We start from the raw sequence: 20271 nt of genomic DNA, 5'->3' as shown, positions 1-20271 counted from the left end.
GGAGCGAAAAGAGGGAGGCCCACTTACGTGCGTGCTGGAGGATGTGAGAGGAGTGCGACGCGAATGATGAGTGAGTGAGGGGGGGGGGCCAAGCAATATGTGTGTATGGATGCACGTATGAGGGGCAAAATACGCCCTGAGTGTACGCCAATGAAGGGGGAGATGGGCGATACGAGGGGATGGGGAGGGACAACAACCCCCAACAGACTCACAGCCAGACAGCACTGCACACCAGAACACCGGATAAACACAAAAGAAGAAGCAAAGGCACACTGGAGAGAGGGAGGGAGGAAAGGAAGGAGGATGGCGCTGAGGAGTGAGTATGGCCATAAGAGAGGGGGGTAGAGGGCGGGCTAGTCAGCGCACGCGTCAGAGTGGCGTTGCTGCAGAGGAACAAGAGAGGCGGGCAGACACTTTGCACAAGTCAAACGCAAATCACAAGTGACCAATCAACGGTCGTCTCGACAATGCGGGGGTTGAGTCGAGGGGGAGGGGAATCAGGGGGGGGGGTGCAAGCGAGTGTGCGGTCGCGAGAGGGTGAGAGAGCGAGGACCTGCCGATGGAGGGCAACACTGCCCAGTGTTCGCCCACACCCACACGGACGCACAAGGCACCCCAGTGCATGCGCGAGGGATGCGGGCACCGTTGTTGAGAGTGAGGGAGAGGGCGGAGAAGGATGCGCAGGAGAGTAGGGAGAGGGAGATGCACAAGAGCGCGTGCTGTGGAGGGCATCTCACGTTTCTCGTGTCCAAGCCCCCGTTCAGAATCACTTCGCACCGCCCACGCAGTTCTGGTGCTGCCTGTGTGTTCACACAACTCCGCTGCGGGGTGGGCGCCTGCGCATTTTCCTGGTGACACTACCGCTGACCAACGTCTTCGGTTTTGCCACTGATGTCTTTCAAATTGTCTGTGCGTACGCACTAACGTACATACGAGCGTCGAAGACATGTGCGCACCGCTACTGAACAGGGCGGAGCTGCCCGTACATGAAAAGGGGGTGGAGTACTCGGGGAGGGAGGGAGACGTGTGTACAGCAGCACCTGAATGTGTGTGTGCTTGCCCTTGGTAGGCAGACCGTTGCTGCCGCCGCTGCTGCTGCTGCGGGTACTTCCTCCTCGCACCTCTTAGTGCTGTTTCAGAGGTCGAATGCCACTGATCCTCTCTCTGTCTGTCTCTCTGTGCCTGCCCCTTCCTCTATCGTCCAAGGTCTGTCAGCAGCTCGCTGGAGCACTCCAGGAAGCGTCTCGGCAGACTCTTGCGCATACGCGGAGGCACACTATAGTGGTATCTGACCTTCTTGCGCATAATGAATAGGAACTCATCGATCTCCATCGACCCGTCGCCATTCTTGTCGAAAAGAGCAAAGATGATGTCGACAGTGGTGTTAGGCAACGCGGACACCTCGGTCATAGACATGAGCCGGTGAAAGTCTCGCTTCGTCACCGGCATACCGCTGCTCAAGAACATCTCCACATGGGCGGCTAGCTGGTCCGCGTAGAGCATCGCTTCGTTCAGCCCCAGCCACATGTTGAGCGTCACGACGTCGCCGCTGCCGTGCAGGCAGCGTATGTTCTCCACCAGGTAATACGGCAAGTGAGAGCCGAGCACCTGCCTGGCAATGAGCGCCGCGAACTCCTCGGCGGTGATGCAGTCGTGCTGCTCCACGTCGTATTGGCGAAATTCGGCCTTCCAGACTTCAGTGCGCACGCTGCGAATCACCGCCTCCAGCTCGCTGAGGGAGCACTTGCGCGGCGCCGCCTCGTCGCCAAAGAGTGCCCGGACGACGCCGTTGCGGCGCGTCGACGGCTTCAGCAACGAGCGTACCACTGCCTCGTCCTTCGTGGCGCCGCGAAGCACGTTGGCGAACTCCTCCAACGACAGGGTGCCCGACTTGTCGGTGTCCACGATGCGGAAGAGTGTTTCCACATCACGTGGGTTGCTCGTGAGGAGGCTCATGAGGAAGCGGAACTCTGGGAAACTGATGTAGCCATCCCCATTCGCGTCCATAGACTCGAAGAGGCGTTGTAGGTCCTGCACGATGGCCGGATTCGGCAGCACCTTCTCCGGCGAGGCCAAGAGCGCCAGCACAAAGTCCTCTACAGTCATGTACATGGGTCCACCCTTGCGCTTCCGCACCGACGCGTAGTGTAGGAATCGCGAGCGCACGTCGCGCAGGTAGTACGGGATAAGATATGGCGGCGTGTCATACGAGCGGCACAGCACCACTGTCGTACCTGCCGCAATGCACAGTGCCACCCCAACACACCAGCCAGCCAACATGGCCCACAGAAGGCGCTGTCGTCCGCCGGAGCGTGGCGGCGATGCCGCCAGTGCAGGAAGCAGAGGGAAATCGTGCGCTTCACCGAAGGTGACGGCCTCAAGTGAGCACGGCGACGATAGAGATGACGATAATGCAAGGCCGCCGCTGGTACTGTTGATGCTGTCCGTGCCGCCTGCGGTACTCCTGCGCTGAGCAGCCGTCGCGACTCTTGGCGCCGCGTGCAGACGCTGCTGCACAACAGCGGAGAGCTGTCGTCGCATCAGAGGGAGGGGAGGGCGGAGAAGAGCATATCGGCGCGCAGCGCTGCAGTTGAAAGACATGTGTGAATTCGCCAAAAACAACCAAGTGAGAGAAGGAAGACAGGCTTGTGCGCCTGACCGTCGAGAGTGCATAGACCCAGTGAAGCTGTCGCAGCGGGTAAGTGTACCTGCGAAGGGGAAGAGGGGGAGAGTACCGTTAGTGGCAGTGGTGGGGACACGACACGTACGTACACTCAAGCAGAGAGAACGGTGTTACTACAGCAAGTACAGCAGCTGCGAGTGGCAGGGGGTGAGTGAGGGGTGGACGGGCTCGAAAAGGAAAAGGATTCCGCAGTGACGGGGGTGAAACACCGGTCAGCAGAGATGATGCGCGCGCACACACACACATACACACAGACACCCACACAAGTAAAGGAGTGGCACCAGCAGCAACAGCATCTAAGAGGAGGGGGAGGCGATGGGGTGCAAGGGCATACAGGCAACGCTTGGCGAAGATGAGCATCACGAAACCCTCGCTCTCTCGCCGCGCAGTACGCGTGGCGACGCCCGACACGGAACCAGCGAGGTGCGGGCAGGTCGTGCACCCAGACGAGGAGGCGGGGAGAGGGAGAGGGAGTTGGAGGGAGGGCAATTAAAGGTACTTTAGGTGAGAGGGGTTGGGGTAAGTTGCGGTGTTATCATGGTGAGAAACACGTGACAGCCAACACACATGCACGCGTAGAAACTAACAACGCGCTTGCCTGCGCGTGGGAGAGCGAAGGGCACAGAAGAGATGCGCAAGGCTGTGTGTGGTTGCGGTCCACGCTAATCACGGCGAGGTGAAAAGGGAAAAGATGGGGGTTGTAAGGAGCGGTGGCGACAGTCCTCCTCAACATACATCGACATCGCCGACACGCCCTACCGACAGCGGCAGTCACTCACCTTTCCTTGAAGCAACGACCTGTCTTCATGAGGGAGGAGGGGAAGGCCGAGGTGCACACTACCATAGGAACATGCCTATATGAGCGTAAACACTGAGACCCACACGCGCGCGACTTCAACGCTCTCCTAACCAAATTTGTTCGCGCCAAGGCACTGCCTACCGCACCGCCTCACCTTGGTGGTTTTACAAGAGAAAACTAAAGAGTTAGTGATTGCACGTGCGCTTAGCGAGAGAGAGCTGCAGCTCTGTATCGGCGTCTTTGTAAGCAAGGTGAATGCTCACATACACCCACGCTCCATCAAGGAGCTTTACGAGGCCTCGGGTTGTACCGCGGCGACACCGCTTGACTCGCCTGTGGGTTGGAGAATGCTGATGATAGTGGGGGATTGAGGCTTGAAATAGTGGGCCGCATTCACAACGTCTTCTGGTGTCACGGACAGCAGGGCATCGCGCATGGCTTGCTTTCTGCTCTGCCGCAGATCATTATAGAAGTACGCCTCACCGTACGAGTCCGCCGCATATGGAGAGTCGATAGAAGAGAAAAGGCGCAGCTTCGCCTCACTTACGCGTTCGGCCGTGACGTTCTTCCGGTCGGCGAGCCAATCGCCAGCCTCGAGGAAGACCTTGGCAGTGAGTTCTGGGGTGGGGTCGCGGTAGCTTGACATCGACACGCCGCCCACCTCGCCGTGGAGCGTAGCGCTGCAATTGGAGCCGTACGCGCCACCCTCTTCTCGCACGCGGCGATGCAGGTACTCGTTGCAGAGAAGAGTGCAACCCACCCGCACCCGTGCCTGGTCGTGGCTCTCCCACTTCAACTCATTCGGCATAGCCAGTCCCACAAAGGACGTGTCGATCGGCAGCTTCTTGATGATCTGCTGAATCCCCTTCGCCGCAGAGCTTGGCGGCAGAAGCAGGTGCGTGCGCGCGGCATAGGCTGTCCGCGGGAACATATCGAGGAACTCCTTCAGCATCCGCTCCACCTCCTCACGGTGCGCATCCTCGCAGGTCGCCCAGATAAGACTGCGCGACATGTCGGTCGCCATCTCCCGCGCAAAGATGGCGTAGTCGGCCAGCAGTGTGCGCACGGCCTCGCGGCTCACTTCCGGACACCCCTGAAGCTTTTCAAGCATCTCCGACGCGTGAGTGGACTGAGAGAGCCCCAACCAGTGTTCGCGCAGCTCGCCGCGCCGGGTGAGCTCTGCTACGGCACGGATGACGGCGTAGCGGTTGCCCTCCGCCTGCAGAGACTGGATTGCCGACGAGCATGCCATCTTGAGTCTCGACAGCGCACAGGAGTAGACATCGGCGTCGTCGGCGTTGACGCGTGGCTCTAGCAGTGTCACGCTTAACAAGTCCAGAGCCTCCTTCAGCTGCTCTGTGGTTGTGTAGAAGCTGTAGCTGGTGCCCGTGATGGTGGTGCTCTTGTGCAGGTACGACTCATTCAGCAGTGGCGCAAAGCCGAACCCGCTGCACGCCAGCTTCGCCGCAATGGAGTGCTCTTTGTAGGAGAGCTTTCCGGCACCCGTGCGACCGATCAGTGATTCCAGCAGCATTACGTTCTGCGGCACCTGCGCCAGCTCGCCGTGCTCCATTGCACTGGTAAGAGATGTGTGGAAGGGGATAAGTCCATGCACGTACACGAGGCCATTAGTCGGGTGTGTTATTGTGTACACCTGGCCGTTGGTGTTCGAGAGAGAGCTGCGACACGGCACGGGCTCCGCAAACGACTCGGTGGGAATGTCGTCAATGCGCAGGGTGGGTAGAACATCTTGTGGCTGCGCCGAACGGAGGCGTTGGAGCCACTCCCTCGTCTCTTTCTCCACCCGGTCCTTGTCGATCTCCGTCGCCGACGCGTTCACCACCTCGTCCGCCTCCTTCAGCTGATCCTGCAACTTGCTCAGATACTCCTTCTTGGCTGACACAGACACAACGGCGCGGTGGGGGTTGCTCAACAGATGCGACTCGATGCGCGGCAGCAGCGAGGCCGCATTGTCGTCCCTCAGTCGCCGGAGGTGCGGCAGCCAATCGATAAAGTCCAGCGGGTTGTTCTGTGCCCGGCACAGACCCATCGCACACAGACCGGTGCACGTGTTGAGACCGTAATCGGCAGATCGGTGACGGTGCTGCAGCTCCTCCTGGAAGATAACGGAGCGCACGCGTCGCTCGTCGAAGCCTTCCTTTTGCGCTGTGCGGAGCGCAGACTCCACCGCCTGCAGCACCTCAGCCTCTACGTGCGCCCGCCCCTCATCCACGCCGGCCACGCCGTAGGTGATGATCGGGGAGGACAGGTAGAAGGCGTACCCCTGCATCGGGGCGTACTTGCTGCCAATCTGCGACTCGATCAGGTTCTTGAACATGGGGGAGCTGGGACCACTCGAAAGAAGGCTATCCAGCACGCTGAGCGCCACCACATCCTCCAGCTTGTTATTCTCCTTTGGTACCGCGTAGGAGACGGCAACTCGCTTCTGCCGCTGTGGATTGCCCATGGCGTCCAGAGGCCCCTCCAGCTGCACGAGTTGTGGCTCCGTGAAGCGATGTTGGTCCGCGAGCGTCGGCACTAAGACCGGCACCGCGCGTTCGAAGCTCGAAAAATATGAGTTCAGCGCTGCCATGTGCGACTCAGGGTGCAGACTGCCGTACGTGAAGGTGATGCTGTTGCTTGGGTGATAGTGGCGCCTGTGGAAGGACAGGAGCTCATCGTATCGGAGTTCCAGAATGTCGGGAGGGTAGCCGCCGGATGTGTAGGTATAGTGCGTGCGCGGCAGTATGGTGCGCATTACGGAGTGCACAAAGTGGTTGCTGGGGTCCGACACAACGCCGCGCATCTCATTGAAAACAACGCCGTTGTTGATAAGCCGGCGTGTGCGCTTTTGCGTCTGCGAAGTGGCACCTTCGCTGTCCGCCAACTTCTCCTCGAGTTCCACTCGGTGGCCCTCCTGCTTGAAGTCCTCCTCGCGCAGCAGTGGATGAAGGACGGCATCGAGGTAGACGTCGAGAAGGTTCTGAAAGTCTTTGCGATTAGTTGTTGAGAAGGGGTACAACGTGTAGTCGGGGCCGGTCATGGCGTTCATGAAAGAGCTGAGGGAGCGCTTGAGCATCATGAAGAAGGGATCCCGCACCGGATACTTCCGGCTGCCGCACAGTGTCGTGTGCTCCAGCACGTGGGAGGTGCCCTTGCTGTTCTCCGCCGGTGTTCGGAAGCCGATGCAGAAAGTGTTGTTGCTGTCCTCCACGTCGACGTGGTAGTAGAGAGCGCCGGTGCGGACGTGCTTCATTTCATACGCCACGAGGTGCAGGCCATCAATGCGTCGGGTCTTGAGCAGCGTGAAGCCGTGCATGCTGCTGAAGACGAGGTCTTCACGCCTGCTCATGCACCGCGACAGACATTGTACCGAGCTGCGCAGCATGATTCCCAAGAGGATACACACCGACACGCGCGTGCAACGTGAGCTATACTGTTGGCGGGAGTGAAAGCGACGAGAGAGGAGGGGAGAGGGATGGTCGATGGTTATGATGTGGAGTACGAGAAAGCGTGTACGGGGAGAGAGGGGGTAAGGACATGTGGGGTGCATAACACGGCTTCAGCGAGAGGGTGAGGGAGGTGGTGAAGAGTTTGCACAGGTCCACGACTGCGGTGACGTACGCTCTTCTTTCGTTTCTACCACGTGTTTCTCTCCAGAGTCTCCGCCAGACACGTGGCACGTCATCGGTGACATGGGTAAACACGCCACCCTTCTTTATTTATTCTTGCTGACGTTTTAGCGGAATTTGCGCTGTTTCGTCGGTCTCAGCGTTGGGCGACAAGGCGAGAGGGGATTATCGTTGGTGTATGCGTGCGTGTATGCCGGGAGGATTGTCGCTCACGCTCCTGTCATCCTCGTGCTGCCATACACCACTGCGACGTTGGAGGGTATTACCCCCCAAGCCAACGTGCAGCAAGACGGCGGCGGATACATACCCGTACAGGCAACAATCAGAGAGCGGAAGGCGAGGGAGAGGGGAAAAGAGGGGGGTGGGGAGAGTTCGCCCTTGCCTCACAACGACAGGCGGAGGGGCGCAAGAAGGCATATCCCCCCCAAACGTCAAGAGAAACAGAGGCAAGAGAAAAGGAGCCGCACCCACGCACACAAGCAGCGTCAGTCACTCCCAGCGTGCGAGTCAGTATGACACCCAGCAGGGGGATGCCTCTGTGTAAACGCGTGTGATGGTGCAGGGCTTCCAGGGGTCAAAACAGAATGCATCCCGAGTGGGGCTGGCCATCCTTCTCCGTCTGCTTTCCATTTTCAAAGGTGACGCTCCCATGAAGCGCATCCCCCTGTCCCCCTCTTACCACAGTCCTCTCTCTCTCTAGTTTTTACCGTCTCTCCATGCGCCGCACGCAGAGGACCCCCGGTTCGATATGGCAGAGGTGGGGAGGATAGCGATGGACGAGGCTAACGCGGGAGAAAACGGAGGCGAAGAAGAGAGGGAGTGGCGAAGGGATTTTCTTTCAGAAAGGCAGAAAAGAAACGCCAAAGCAAACTAAGCGGGCATACCGCCCACTGTCGATATCATCAGAAGAGCACACCCCCCTCACCCAATCAAAGGGCAGGTGGCTCAGTCGTAGGCCAAGGACGAGCTAAGCTGGCTCTCGACCCGGTCTAGATACCACCCCTTACGTGCGGCGTAGTCCTTTGCTTGATCCTTCTGAATCTTGCCCACCGCAAAGTACTTGGACTGCGCATGCGCGAAGACAAGGGCGCTGACAGATGCCGCCGGCATCATTGCGTACGATTCAGAAAGCTTCACTCCTGTGCGTTCCTCTACCTCACCGACACGCCACATCGTGGCCATCTCCGTGTGGTCCGGCTGCGAGGGGTACCCAGGGGCGGGCCGAATTCCTTGATACTGCATTTGGATGAGGTCGGCCGTCTCAGACGTCTCCCGCTCCACAAAGCCCCACAAGTCCGTGCGAATGATGCGGTGCACCTCTTCTGTGAACGCCTCGGCGAAGCGGTCTGCCAGGGCTTTGATCATGATGGAGCGGTAGCCGTCGTTGTCCTTCTCGTACTGCTCACTCATCTTATCGGCCCCGAAGATGCCGACGACGAGGCTGCCCAGGTAGTCTGGCGCCACCCCTTTCGGGGCGATAAAATCCGAGATGCACAGGTAAGGCTCACCTCGTTCTTTCTCCGCTTGCTGGCGCAGTCCAAAGAAGGTGGCGATTTTCTCTACGCGTGTGTCGTCCTCGTACACCTCGATGTCGTCGCCAACGCTGTTCACTGGCATCAGCTTGACGACGGCCTTGGCGCGGAAGCTACGCGTGGCAATGATGTCCTTGATCATCTCTTGCGCGTCGTCGAAGAGCCGCTTCGCCTCCACGCCGACGGTGGGGCAGTTGAAGAGCTTCGGGAAACCTCGATTGGGGTACGTGCCGCGCACCTGCCACACTGAGAAAAATGGGCTCCAATCAATGCGGCTGACGATCTTCTCGAGCGGGTAGTCGCTGATAGTGATGGTGCCGAGCTTCCTCGGTCGCGGCGCCGGCGGGTTGGCGACAAAGTCGATCTTCAGCGCGTTCTCGCGGCAAAAGGCAAGGGGCTTGTAGACACGGTCCTTCTGGTTTGCCAGGTAGTCCTCCGCAATCTCTTGGTAAGTCTCATGCACCTCTTCCCAGAACTCCTCGTTGTTACTCCCCAGCATGTTAGCCACTGTGACCACGGACTTGCTGGCATCCAGTACGTGTACTGTCTTGTGGTAGTGCGGCTGAATCTTCACAGCCGTGTGCTGCTTGGACGTTGTTGCCCCACCCACCATCAGTGGGATTTTAAAGCCCATCTTCTTCATCTCCTTCGCCACGTGCACCATCTCATCCAGTGAGGGCGTGATGAGGCCGGAGAGCCCGATAACGTCTACGTCGTACTCCTTCGCAGCCGCTAAGATTTTCTCACACGAGACCATCACACCGAGGTCGATCACCTCGTAGCTGTTGCAGCCCAGGACGACGCCAACGATATTCTTGCCGATGTCGTGTACGTCGCCCTTCACGGTCGCCATGAGCACCCGCTTCGACCGCGACACTGACTTGCCCTTCGGGCCATCTATAAGGGCCAACTTCTCAGCCTCCATGTATGGCACCAGTACAGCTACCGCCTTCTTCATGACACGTGCTGACTTGATAACTTGGGGCAGAAACATCTTGCCGCTGCCGAACAACTCGCCAACCTTCCCCATGCCATCCATCAGCGGTCCCTCGATAATGTGCAGCGGTCGCTCGTACTTGCCGCAGGTTCGCGCTTCCTCGACGTCATTCTCGATGAACTCGACGATGCCTTTGATCAAGGCGTGCGAGAGACGCTCCTCCACCGGGGCGTTACGCCACTCGTCCACCTTGGTTACCTTCGCCTCCTCGGCGCCACCGCGGGCCGCCGCCTCCGCCTTGAGCCGGTCTGCATACTCGAGAATGCGCTCCGAGGAGTCGGGAGTGCGGTTGTAGATGGCGTCCTCGACCAGCTGCAGCAGACCTGTCTCGATGTCGGTATACACCGGCAGGGCGCCCGCATTCACGATTGCCATGTCGAGACTTCCATCGGCGATCATTTTCTTCAAGAACGCGGAGTGCATCGCCATGCGAATGACCTCAAAGCCACGGAAGGAGAAGCTGAGGTTCGAGATTCCGCCGCTCACCTTGGCGCCGGGTAGATTTGCCTTAATCCACGCCGCGGCATTCATGAAGTCGACGGCGTAGTTGTTGTGCTCCTCCATCCCCGTGCAGATTGTCAGCACGTTCGGGTCGAAGACGATATTCTCAGCCGGGAAGCCGTCCGCCACTAGCATGTCGTACGCGCGCTTGCAGATGCGGATTTTGCTGTCATAGTCTGACGCCTGCCCGTTTTCGTCAAAGGCCATCACTACCACGGCGGCACCGTAACGCCGGATCAGGCGGGCTTGGCGCAGGAATTCCTCCTTGCCCACCTTGAGCGAGATGGAGTTCACGATCGGTGTGCCTTGGGTGCACTTCAGGCCTGCTTCGATAACGTGGAACTTGGACGAGTCGATCATAACTGGGACCCGCGCCACATCCGGGTCGGAGGCGAGCAGATTCAGGAAGCGCGTCATGGCAGCCACGCCGTCGATGAGGCCGTCATCCATGTTCACATCCAGCACCATAGCCCCTTCCTCAACCTGCTTGCGAGCCACCTCCAGGCACTCCTCCCACTTCCCTTCCTTGACAAGGCGCTTAAACTTGAGCGAGCCGCTGAGGTTGCAGCGCTCTCCGATGTTGCAGAAGCCGATGTGGTTGGTGAAGTACAGTGGCTCAAGCCCGCTGATGGTCATGGTGGTGCTCCGCTGACCCTTCGGACGCGGCGGGATGCTCTTCACAGCCATGGCCATGGCGTGAATGTGATCCGGGGTTGTGCCGCAGCAGCCGCCGACGAGGTTGACCCACCCGTTGGTTGCGAAGTCATTGATGTCACGGGCCATATCTTCTGGTGGCTCGTCGTATCCACCCATCGCGTTCGGCAGCCCCGCATTGGGGTAGCACGTCACGTAGCCCTCGCTGATCTGTGCAAGGCGCTGGATGTATGGGCGCATTTCGCGACAACCTAGAGCACAGTTGAGGCCGATGGAGATGATGTTTCCGTGCCGCATCGACGAGTAGAAGGCTTCCACCGTCTGGCCACTGAGGGTGCGGCCAGACAGATCCGTAATGGTGCCGCTCACCATGATGGGAACGCGTGTGCAGCCCGCGTCATCGAAGAGCGTGTTCAGAGCAAAGAGGGCCGCCTTGGCGTTGAGGCTGTCGAAGATGGTCTCGACCATCAGTACATCTACACCGCCCTCCAGCAGGGCCGTCGCCTGCTCTGTGTAAGCGGCTACGATTTCGTCGTACGTGATGTTGCGGTAGTCGGGGCGCTCAACGGAGGGCGAAATGGAGGCCGTTCGGTTCAGCGGGCCCAACACACCGGCTACGAAGATGCGCCGTCCCGTCTCACAGCTGGCTTGATCTGCCGCGTCGCGGCAGATCTTCGCCGCAGCGAGGTTGATGCGGCGAACGAGGTGCTGCGTCTCGTAGTCGGACTGACTGACCGCCTGTGCATTGAACGTGTTCGTCTCAAGGATGTCGGCGCCGGCGACTGCATATTTGTAGTGCACATCCCGCACCTTCACCGGCTGTGTGAGACAGAGCAGGTCATTGTTGCCCTTGACATCCTTTGTGGCGTTCTTGAACTCCTCGCCGCGGAAGTCCGCTTCCTCCAGCTTGTAGCGCTGGAGCATAGTGCCCATGCCACCGTCCAGGATGAGGATACGCTTCTGGAAGAGTTCCTCCAGCTCCTCGAAGGCGGGGCTTCGTTCTCCACGCATGGCTGATGTCTGCAGTTGAGTGGGAAGAGGATGTGGGAAAGAAGATAAAGGGTAATAAGAGGACTAGCGCGGTAACACACGCTACAGCGAGCGAATACTTGTTCTCCGGTCCAAAGATGCTCCATTACGTGCACCCGGTCCCTCTCCACGTACACCCAGTCGGGCGCCACAGAGAGCAGCTGCCGCGAAACTGCGGTACAGGTTGGGAGTCTACAATGCAGTTGCGCCACTTCTGTGCGCATGTGTAACGTGTACGTCTCTGTCTGCTGCACGCGGATGCACATACGCATAGACGTCTTTTCCCTTTCCCTTCCAGCACGATCATTTTACGCTATGCAACACAAGGCAGAGAACTCAGGCCTCGGCCTGCCACAGACTCAATCGTCCGGTGCGAAGTGCTCGTAGACACACGCGTTACGGCAGTCCGCTGAACCAGTCATCCGAGCACCGCCACCGGCACCGAACTCCACCTGCCTCAGCTCCGCAGCCGCGCCCATTGTGCTAGTCGCCACGTGATGCATTCCTTGGGGTGGCTCAGACTCCCACACCACTAGGCAGCGAGGGCCTGGTGGGGGTGCGTTGGAGCCACGCTGGCAATCTGCCCCTCGTATGGATGGCACAGGGCTGTTCACGGTCGCACGTCGCCCCGACACAGCGCCGTCCAGGAACCAGACCGCCGCCACCAGTAGCGGTAAATCTCTCTGGCCTCTCCATGTCGTAGGCGCTTGACCCCGTCACCACCAGGGGTAGCTCCGCATGAGTAGGGGTGGAGGCGGTTGCCTGGCCCCCCCTCCCCCACTGAGTGGGGTAGTGGATCCTGGATGCCACGCTGGGGTATCCCCCGTCATCAGCGGATAGAAGTGCATCCATAATTGCAATACGCTAGATGAGCGAGGGAGCGGGATCAACGGTGCTCGTCATCTGCGCATACAAACACATAATACAATCATATGTGTGTCGCCCTACTGTGCCCGCACGAAGAAGCGGCCCCTCTGCCACGCCTTTACTGCCTGCCACTTACGACAGTGGGGTGTACGTATGTGCACTTGTGCGAGAGGTTGCCGTTCTGAGGTGCGAGCATCTGCGGGAGGAGGGGAAGAGGGGGGAGGAGAGAAAAAGCTGCAGCAAGAGCAGCCATGGAGAGAGGGAATGTGTGAAGTTCACCCGGGGCATCAACACCAGCGGTGACTGTGGCGGATGCAACTACCCCAGTCACTAGATGCGGCAATAACCTGCCTCATCTTTGGAGTTGTTGTTAACCAAGCGCCACGTCGCGCAGAGAGAGAGGGCGAGCGAGCGACGGCAGCTGCGGTGCTGATATCGCCGACGTTGCTGAACATCAAACGCATGTTGTACTTCCTTGATCGTGACCCACACCTCTGTACCCGAGCCAGGAGGGCACAGAGAAGGGGCCGCAGAGGGAAGAAAGGCGCAGAGGTGGCTGGTGCGAGCGATGGTCTCTCCACGCCTCCCCCTCATTCCCCATGCCCCGCTAGTCTTCAATCTCAATGAGAGCGTTATGGATGCGGGTCGGCTCTGTCTGAGCTACCATATTGTACTGGTTGCGCATGGCAGACGTCGGTGCTGCGTTGAAGTCGTACATGTCGTCAATTTCGTCGTCGTCCAGACCAAACTGGACAAAGTGGTGGCGCCGCTCTAGATAGCGGCCTACGGCGAAGACCACCATGCTGGCTGCGGCCAATATGCTCAGACAGAGTACAATGAGCCCAAGCATTTTGCTGCTCTTGTTGTCATCGAAGGCTAGCATGTGTGTGCTGCCATGCACCGATGCGATCCCGTGGTTCTCGAGTTGCTTCCTTGACATGGATACAAAATAGTTCAGGCGCTCGATCGAGCTGCACTCGCGTGCCGTTGCATTCTCGTTCTCCTCGCAGTTCAGCACCAAGAAGACAACTTGCTTGCCCTCGCTGTTGTGCTTTAGGTGAGCCAGAGTGAACATGGACCGCTTCAGACAGAGGAGGTTGCTCAGAGTGCTCAGGAAGTTGTTGGGCAGCCTCTCCGCCATGAGAACGATTTCGACACTCTTAAACTTGGGCCACGGATGCTCCGCCGTTTGGGTCGCCATGGGACACTCCGTGTGCATGGACGGATCCGTCGGCTTGGGGATGTGCTCCTCGGGGATGGGGCCCTCGGGCTTGTCTGCGATGGTGACGTCCTCGATGAATGGTACTTCTGTCCACACATTGGCGGCCTTGCGCTTGTAGCACACCTTGTAGGAGCCGCCTTCAGTCATGGTCCACCTCCACAGCGAGTAGGTGGTGTTCGGCCCATGGTTGTCTTCTGGCTTTAAGTCATCTTCAAGGACGACGCCACCGGCGGGGCTTCCCTCGTCACATTCCTCCGCAAAGTTCACGAACTTAGCTTCGTCGCCGTTCTTGCGGGTGTCGAGGTCATAGCCGTAGAACTTGATGGTTGTCTTGACGCCGACCAGAACCTCGCCCTTTTCAGTGAGGCCGTCAACGATGTCGTAGTACGCCGGGTTCCCGGCATACACGGTGATGACAGCTATCTGCGTTGCCACGTCGCTGTTGTTCGCGCGGTAGCACACACGATACGTGTTGGGTTCGCGGAAGGTGGTGCCGCGCGCGCTGAAGTGGGTCCGGTTGCCGTCAAGATGGACTGTGGCTGGTAGTGTGGTGTAGTAGTCCATGTAGAGCACGTCTCCATCCTGCTGCTCGCACGTCCCTCGCGATAAGTCGACAAGCGAGACGATTTCGGTGCTCTCCGGCATCCGACCGTCACCATGGCTCAGCACAAGAACGCTGCGACCGGCGTGATTTGAGTACACTGTGCGTGGCTCCACCGCCACCACCGTCGGTATGTTGTACCCCAAACTCCCTGTATCCGCCACCTCGTACGAAAGGAATGCGCGCACCTGCAGGTTGCACCGTGTGTCCGTCGCAAGGTTGGTGAAGACGATGGAGAACTGGCTGCGTGCGGGCATTCGCGCAGTCAGCTCTGTGAGAGAGCCGCCTGTCATGTCGCGAATCGAGAAGTTACGTGTGACAGCAGTGCCGTTGTCCGTGGTGTAGACAGCTTGGAGGGCGAGGGAGTACACGTAGTCGGTCTGGTGTGCAATGAGGCAGTAGTCCTTGTCCGTCTGATCGCTTTTCACGGACACAACCTCGTACGCCAGGCAGTTCAGTGTCAAGCTCTGCGTGCGAGCCGAAAAGTTGTACAGCGTCGACGCCGACTGTGCACTGGCCGAGATGGAGTGCTCTGTGACACCACACGCAGAATAGAGCCGCTTGACATTTTCGGCGGCCAAGGAAAGGGCGGGGCAGAGGACCAGCGCCGCACCAATGGCCATCAGAAGCGTGAGAGACTTCATTCGGAACATTGGCGAAAGAGAGAGGAAGAGGAGGCGTGTGTATTTCGGTTGTGCGAGTGTGTGCGTGCACGTGTATGCGTATTTTGTGTGCTCATACGGAGGAGTGAGTGGCGAAGGGGGAGAGGGCGCAGCGGCCACCCGAAAAGGAAAAAACAAAAGGGGAAAAGTGTACAGCGACAACCACAGGGGCAAAGCAGCAGAGGGGAGACCGATAGGGGGGGGGGCGCTGAGAGAAAAAATAGTCTCTGCTCGACTTGTGTGTGTGTGTGTGTGCAGCCTCGCTGAGCAGACGCGTTGTGAAGGGGAGAGCGGGGGTAGGGGAGGGAACCCGACACTGCCAGAGTAACGTGAGGGGCTACCACACAGAGGGAAGACTAGAAGAAGCGATCAAAATAAGCGTAGAGAATGCGGAATGGTAGAAGGAAAGGCAACGTTAGAGAAAAAGACACATTTCACTTACACCGAGACACGGTGGCGGAAAGATATCGGGAAGAGAGTAATTAAGGGCGGGTGAGGGGAGGAGGGACCATTGCGTGTGTAGGATGGCGGTGCAGCGAGCAAGCAAGACGGTGGGCCACATACTCAGGCTGTTGTGCGTTAATACACTATTAGCAGCGATCATCCGCACCACTGCATGTTGGTACGCACAGACAGGCGTGCCTGACACAGAGGGGAGAGAGGAGAGGAGAGCTGCACAACTGGGCTCATCATCGATGCAGGTGTTTGCTGGAGTAAAGTGCCTCTGCTGCTCCGTGTGCGTGCGTGGAAAAGCTGGCTGAAAGCGCTGGCAGAGAAAGTAAGTTCCGTCGCGAGGCTAACTGCCTCTCCCTGTGATAAAGACCGAGCTACACAGCGTCCATTCCCATTCTCCGTGCGACTGTACTTGCATGGTCATAAACTTCGACCCACCACACCCACCCACGAGGCGTACACTGAGACGTGGCTACGATGCCCCCGCAACGGGCAAAAAAAAAGAAGTTGTGGACAGTCGACTACTTCTTTTTGGCCAGTTGTGGGGCCTTCACATCCGCCGCACCCGGTCTCTTTGACGGGCCCCGCTCCTTGTGGAAGATGTCGATGGTCTTTATATTGAGCATCGACATTCGCCACGCAACTTTACCGAGGCGGCGCTTCACTTGGTTGTCCAACACTTGGCGCTGCCACGGCGACTCAAATGTGTTGCTCTTCTCGCGGTCAAAGAGCTCTTCCATGTACCAATGCTGTGACACGATTTTGTTCTCGAAAATGCCCGGATAGGTCCACTCAGGTCCGATAACAGGGTCGGTTTGATCCTTGAAGATGGAGATGGGGATAGACATGCCCTCTTTGCCATAGGTGTACATGTTCTGTGGCACATCCTTCACCTCTACCATCTTCCGGTGCTCCATGCGACCAGAGTACGCGTGCATGAACTTCCGACGCTCTCTGTCAAGCTCCATCTTCGTCGGCACAATGTCGTACGGCAAGTATGCTTGCTTGTAGTCGGGTAAATCGCCTGGCTTGCCACTGCGCTTCAGCAGCGCTGTAGTGCACGCGAGCATCCTGGACGTGCAGGATCTCTGGAGCATGTCGTTCCCTTCTCGTTACCAAAGGTCGAGCAGAGGTGTGTGTGTGTGTGTGGGTCAAGAATCCCCGTGTGATTATCACCGAGAAGGGAGAAAGGATGAGCAGGGAGGGGCGGTGAGGGGAAGCAGAGCGGCGCCTGAGACGGAGGAGGAGAGGGGAGGGGAGGAGGTGCATATAACGCACATCCGCTATGCAACACAGTTTTAGAGGAAGGAAGGGGGAAGGGTAGGGGTGGAGCCCGAACAGTGACACAGGTTCACTTAGCCACAGGGCTAGCCTGGTCTCCATTGCATCGTGCCACATGCCGGAATGCACGCGAGCACCAGCTGCAGTTGCCCACCAAGTCACTCCAACTGGTCAAACAGGCACATACGAACACAAGAATAGTAGTAGAGCTACACCATCAAGGAGAAGAAAGACAAGTGTATGGTAAAGGAGGATGCACTAGCATGTCTTTAATGTGCTCCTCAGTGCGCTTGTTGTTCTGGCGCATCTTGCCCTGTCTCTTTCTCTCGCAGCTTTGTAGGTCGCCTTCCCGGCGTCACAGGCAGGCAAGAGGAAGAGGGCGGGAAAGAGGGAGGGGGGTTGTGACTACTGTCGTGCTCTTCCCCTTTTTGTCCTTTACGTTGTTCTGAAGTCAGTGCTACTACAGCCCGTGGGCGAGAGAGGAAGGCGGTGAGACGGGGTGGAACGGAGAAAGAGAGCGAAGAGCAACGGACCATTTCCATCTAACCGCAACAACAACGGGCCCCGCTGCGGGCTCTCTTTAACTCATCCCTTCAGGAGGCTAAAGAAGGAGGTGTAGAGAAAACCATGACGACAACATCACTGACACACGCACACATAGGCGAAGATGTGCACATAGTGTAAGGGGCTACGCTTAAGTTCCTAAGAGAGACCAAAACAGGAAAAGAACCAAACCGAGAAGGGAAAAGGAGAGGGGGGAGAGGGCGACGCGCAACGCAGCGGAAGAGGAGTGCTCTGCCGAGGTCTCACAGAGGTGGTTGGGGGAGGGTGGTGGCCACGACGTCAGCGTCGACGTCCTCTCCTCAACTGGTGATGACAGCTCTACCACGCCTTCTTCCAGTAGCGGAACGTAGTGCGGCCGTAGATGCGCCAGTTAGTGTTCTTCTGGCCGTAATGGAGGAGCAGGCAGTTAACTAGACCCACGGTGGTGATTACCTTCCAGAAGGCTACACGGCGGTCATCGTACTCAGACTCAGCGGACCAGCGCAGGAAGTTCACAACGTCCTTAGCCATCTGGCTCATTGTGGCAGGGGTGCCGTCTTCGTAGTCCACTAGACCATCCGAAAGTGGCGGCGGCATGGAGAGCACGCATCCCTTAAAGTAGGGGTTCCAGAACTGACCAGGCTTCACCTCAGGCGCGAACGGTGGGATCTCCATCAGCTCACCGTTGCCCCAGTTGTAGCCGGTAACCAAGGAGAAGATGTAGTCTGGGCCACCTTCCTTGCCGAAGACGGCGTGCTGCAAATCCGGGGGCTCAGCACCGTTGTTGGCGAACTGCGCGGCGCGCTGATTCGGGTAAGGGGTGGGCAGGGTATCCGTCGGCTTGCCGGGGCGACGGTTCAGGTTACCCTCCGCATCCGGCTCACTGTCAATTATCTCGTACTGGGAGGCCAGTTGTCTGATCTCTTCGCGGGTCATGAAGCCTTGAAAGTGAGTGAAGGTCATGCGGCCCAGTGAGTGGCATGGTGCGAATACCTCTGTGTAGATCTGGCGACCGCGGCGGACCGAGGGCCAGTCAAGACTGTGCCAAATCTCAAAGCGGTCATTGTGGTTCCAGTACCAATCCCGCTTGATGGGGTGCGCCCTCTTGCCCGCCATGACTGCTTCAAGTGAGAGTGTAAGAGGCGGTGCAAGCGTGAAAATGTGTGGCTGTGATGGCTAGGTAGTACGAGCGAGGCGATGTGTGTGTGTGTGTGTACAAAGAGAGTCTTAGCTACTGTGTTACTGCTCCTCAGCGAAAGAGAGGGAGCACGTACCGCTAATTTAGTTTTACTGCATAAAAGGAGGCCGCGCGGGTGAGAGAGGGAGAAGAGGAGAGGATAAGGAAAGGGGCGGCACCTGCGCGCATTGACGGAGGCATCGAGAGGCATTGGAGAGTGCCACACGTCAGTAAGGATGCACCCTCATAAGCGTGTCCTATGCACTACTTGCACCGTGGTGCAAGTAGTGCAGCATTACCACGTGACTGCATCGCCTCCACGGAACGGGGTCACAGTGGGAGAGGGGAGAGGAGAGCGGGAAGAAAAGAAGATATGATGCCACATTATGTTGAGAGTCGATATGCGAGGGGATCTTGTGCCTCCACTCCCTCTTTCATCCATCCACAAGCACACACGCACCTGCACATATATCCTGCGTTCTCCTTTCTCGCTCCACCGTACAGTGGGAAAAAGCGTAAATTGAGCGATTTGTGCGAATGAGACACGTGCTACTTTCTCCCATCCAATGTGTCCATTCTCTGCCACAGAGCAGCAGTCAAATACCACTCGAACTTCCAGCTTCTTATACGCTCAATCACGTCGCACAGGGCAGTGTTTGACACACACGTTACGGCAGTCCGCTGAACCAGTCATCCGAGCACCGCCACCGGCACCGAACTCCACCTGCCTCAGCTCCGCAGCCGCGCCCATTGTGCTAGTCGCCACGCTGGCAATCTGCCCCTCGTATGGGATGGCACAGGGCTGTTCACGGTCGCACGTCGCCCCGACGCAGCGCCGTCCAGGAACCAGACCGCCGCCACCAGTAGCGGTAAATCTCTCTGGCCTCTCCATGTCGTAGGCGCTTGACCCCGTCACCACCAGGGGTAGCTCCGCATGAGTAGGGGTGGAGGCGGTTGCCTGGCCCCCCCTCCCCCACTGAGTGGGGTAGTGGATCCTGGATGCCACGCTGGGGTATCCCCCGTCATCAGCGGATAGAAAACAATGAGAGAACCGCAGAAGAAAAAAAGAGCAAACTATATGATATTCACGAACCTACAGGCAAGCGCACACTCACAGAGAGACAGAGAGCGCGCATACGTGACGTAATAAGGCCTCTTGACGCTTCTTGCGGTGGACCGGTACGTGGATGCCCACATCTTCTTTTGGAGACCCACGCAGTAAGTAGAAATAACGCCTGCAGCTACTTGAAGCGTCTCAGCCACGGCGAGAGGGATCGAGTTGGGATGAGCGCATGTGCCCCTGCAGATCCGTGTGAGGCGCGTTGCGTTATTGTCTCAGTCGCCGCTGCCGCGCATCTCTTCGAAGATAGCCACCCAGCCGAAACACACGCGACAAACAGCAAAAAAGACACTCAGTAGCAGCTCAACAAATCAATGATGATGAGCGGCAACATGAGGCAACGTGATGGGGTTCCCCCTCAGCTGGCAAACGAAAGAAAAAGAGCCAATAGCAGACATTAAGGAGAGACGGCAGATGGGGTGAGACGAACACCTCTCACAGAGCTCAAAAGGGTAGAGAAAAGACCAACACCCACTGGAAGAAAAGGCGGAGTAAACACAAAATCGAGGTCTCCCCGT

At 58.2% G+C, this 20271-nt stretch overlaps 6 protein-coding genes across 6 annotated transcripts, besides 2 other annotated features; all 6 read right to left on the bottom strand.

The window, feature by feature from the left end:
• Nucleotides 1–1194: 1194 nt before the first annotated feature.
• Nucleotides 1195–2280, bottom strand: LPMP_070130 (mitochondrial calcium uptake 1, putative; the record flags this gene model as incomplete). The annotated part of the gene is made up of 1 exon (XM_010705719.1): nucleotides 1195–2280. The coding sequence occupies one exon, from the start codon at nucleotides 2278–2280 to the stop codon at nucleotides 1195–1197; it is 1086 nt and encodes a 361-aa protein (XP_010704021.1).
• A 1491-nt stretch (nucleotides 2281–3771) lies between these two features.
• LPMP_070120 (pitrilysin-like metalloprotease) lies at nucleotides 3772–6834 on the bottom strand (the record flags this gene model as incomplete). Its single annotated transcript, XM_010705718.1, has 1 exon — nucleotides 3772–6834. The coding sequence occupies one exon, from the start codon at nucleotides 6832–6834 to the stop codon at nucleotides 3772–3774; it is 3063 nt and encodes a 1020-aa protein (XP_010704020.1).
• Nucleotides 6835–8059: 1225 nt separating this feature from the next.
• Nucleotides 8060–11809, bottom strand: LPMP_070110 (cobalamin-dependent methionine synthase, putative; the record flags this gene model as incomplete). The annotated part of the gene is made up of 1 exon (XM_010705717.1): nucleotides 8060–11809. One exon carries the CDS (start codon nucleotides 11807–11809, stop codon nucleotides 8060–8062), a length of 3750 nt encoding a protein of 1249 aa, XP_010704019.1.
• A 304-nt stretch (nucleotides 11810–12113) lies between these two features.
• Nucleotides 12114–12660: a repeat region.
• Nucleotides 12661–13301: 641 nt separating this feature from the next.
• Nucleotides 13302–15170, bottom strand: LPMP_070100 (Golgi/lysosome glycoprotein, putative; the record flags this gene model as incomplete). The annotated part of the gene is made up of 1 exon (XM_010705716.1): nucleotides 13302–15170. One exon carries the CDS (start codon nucleotides 15168–15170, stop codon nucleotides 13302–13304), a length of 1869 nt encoding a protein of 622 aa, XP_010704018.1.
• A 983-nt stretch (nucleotides 15171–16153) lies between these two features.
• LPMP_070090 (hypothetical protein) lies at nucleotides 16154–16729 on the bottom strand (the record flags this gene model as incomplete). Its single annotated transcript, XM_010705715.1, has 1 exon — nucleotides 16154–16729. One exon carries the CDS (start codon nucleotides 16727–16729, stop codon nucleotides 16154–16156), a length of 576 nt encoding a protein of 191 aa, XP_010704017.1.
• A 1066-nt stretch (nucleotides 16730–17795) lies between these two features.
• LPMP_070080 (cytochrome c1, heme protein, mitochondrial precursor, putative) lies at nucleotides 17796–18572 on the bottom strand (the record flags this gene model as incomplete). The annotated part of the gene is made up of 1 exon (XM_010705714.1): nucleotides 17796–18572. The coding sequence occupies one exon, from the start codon at nucleotides 18570–18572 to the stop codon at nucleotides 17796–17798; it is 777 nt and encodes a 258-aa protein (XP_010704016.1).
• Nucleotides 18573–19195: 623 nt separating this feature from the next.
• Nucleotides 19196–19662: a repeat region.
• Between the last annotated feature and the right edge of the window lie 609 nt (nucleotides 19663–20271).

Source organism: Leishmania panamensis (genome assembly GCF_000755165.1).
Source record: "Leishmania panamensis strain MHOM/PA/94/PSC-1 chromosome 7 sequence".
In the NCBI taxonomy this organism is placed as follows: domain Eukaryota; phylum Euglenozoa; class Kinetoplastea; order Trypanosomatida; family Trypanosomatidae; genus Leishmania; species Leishmania panamensis.
This window is presented reverse-complemented; position numbering and strand designations above follow the sequence as displayed.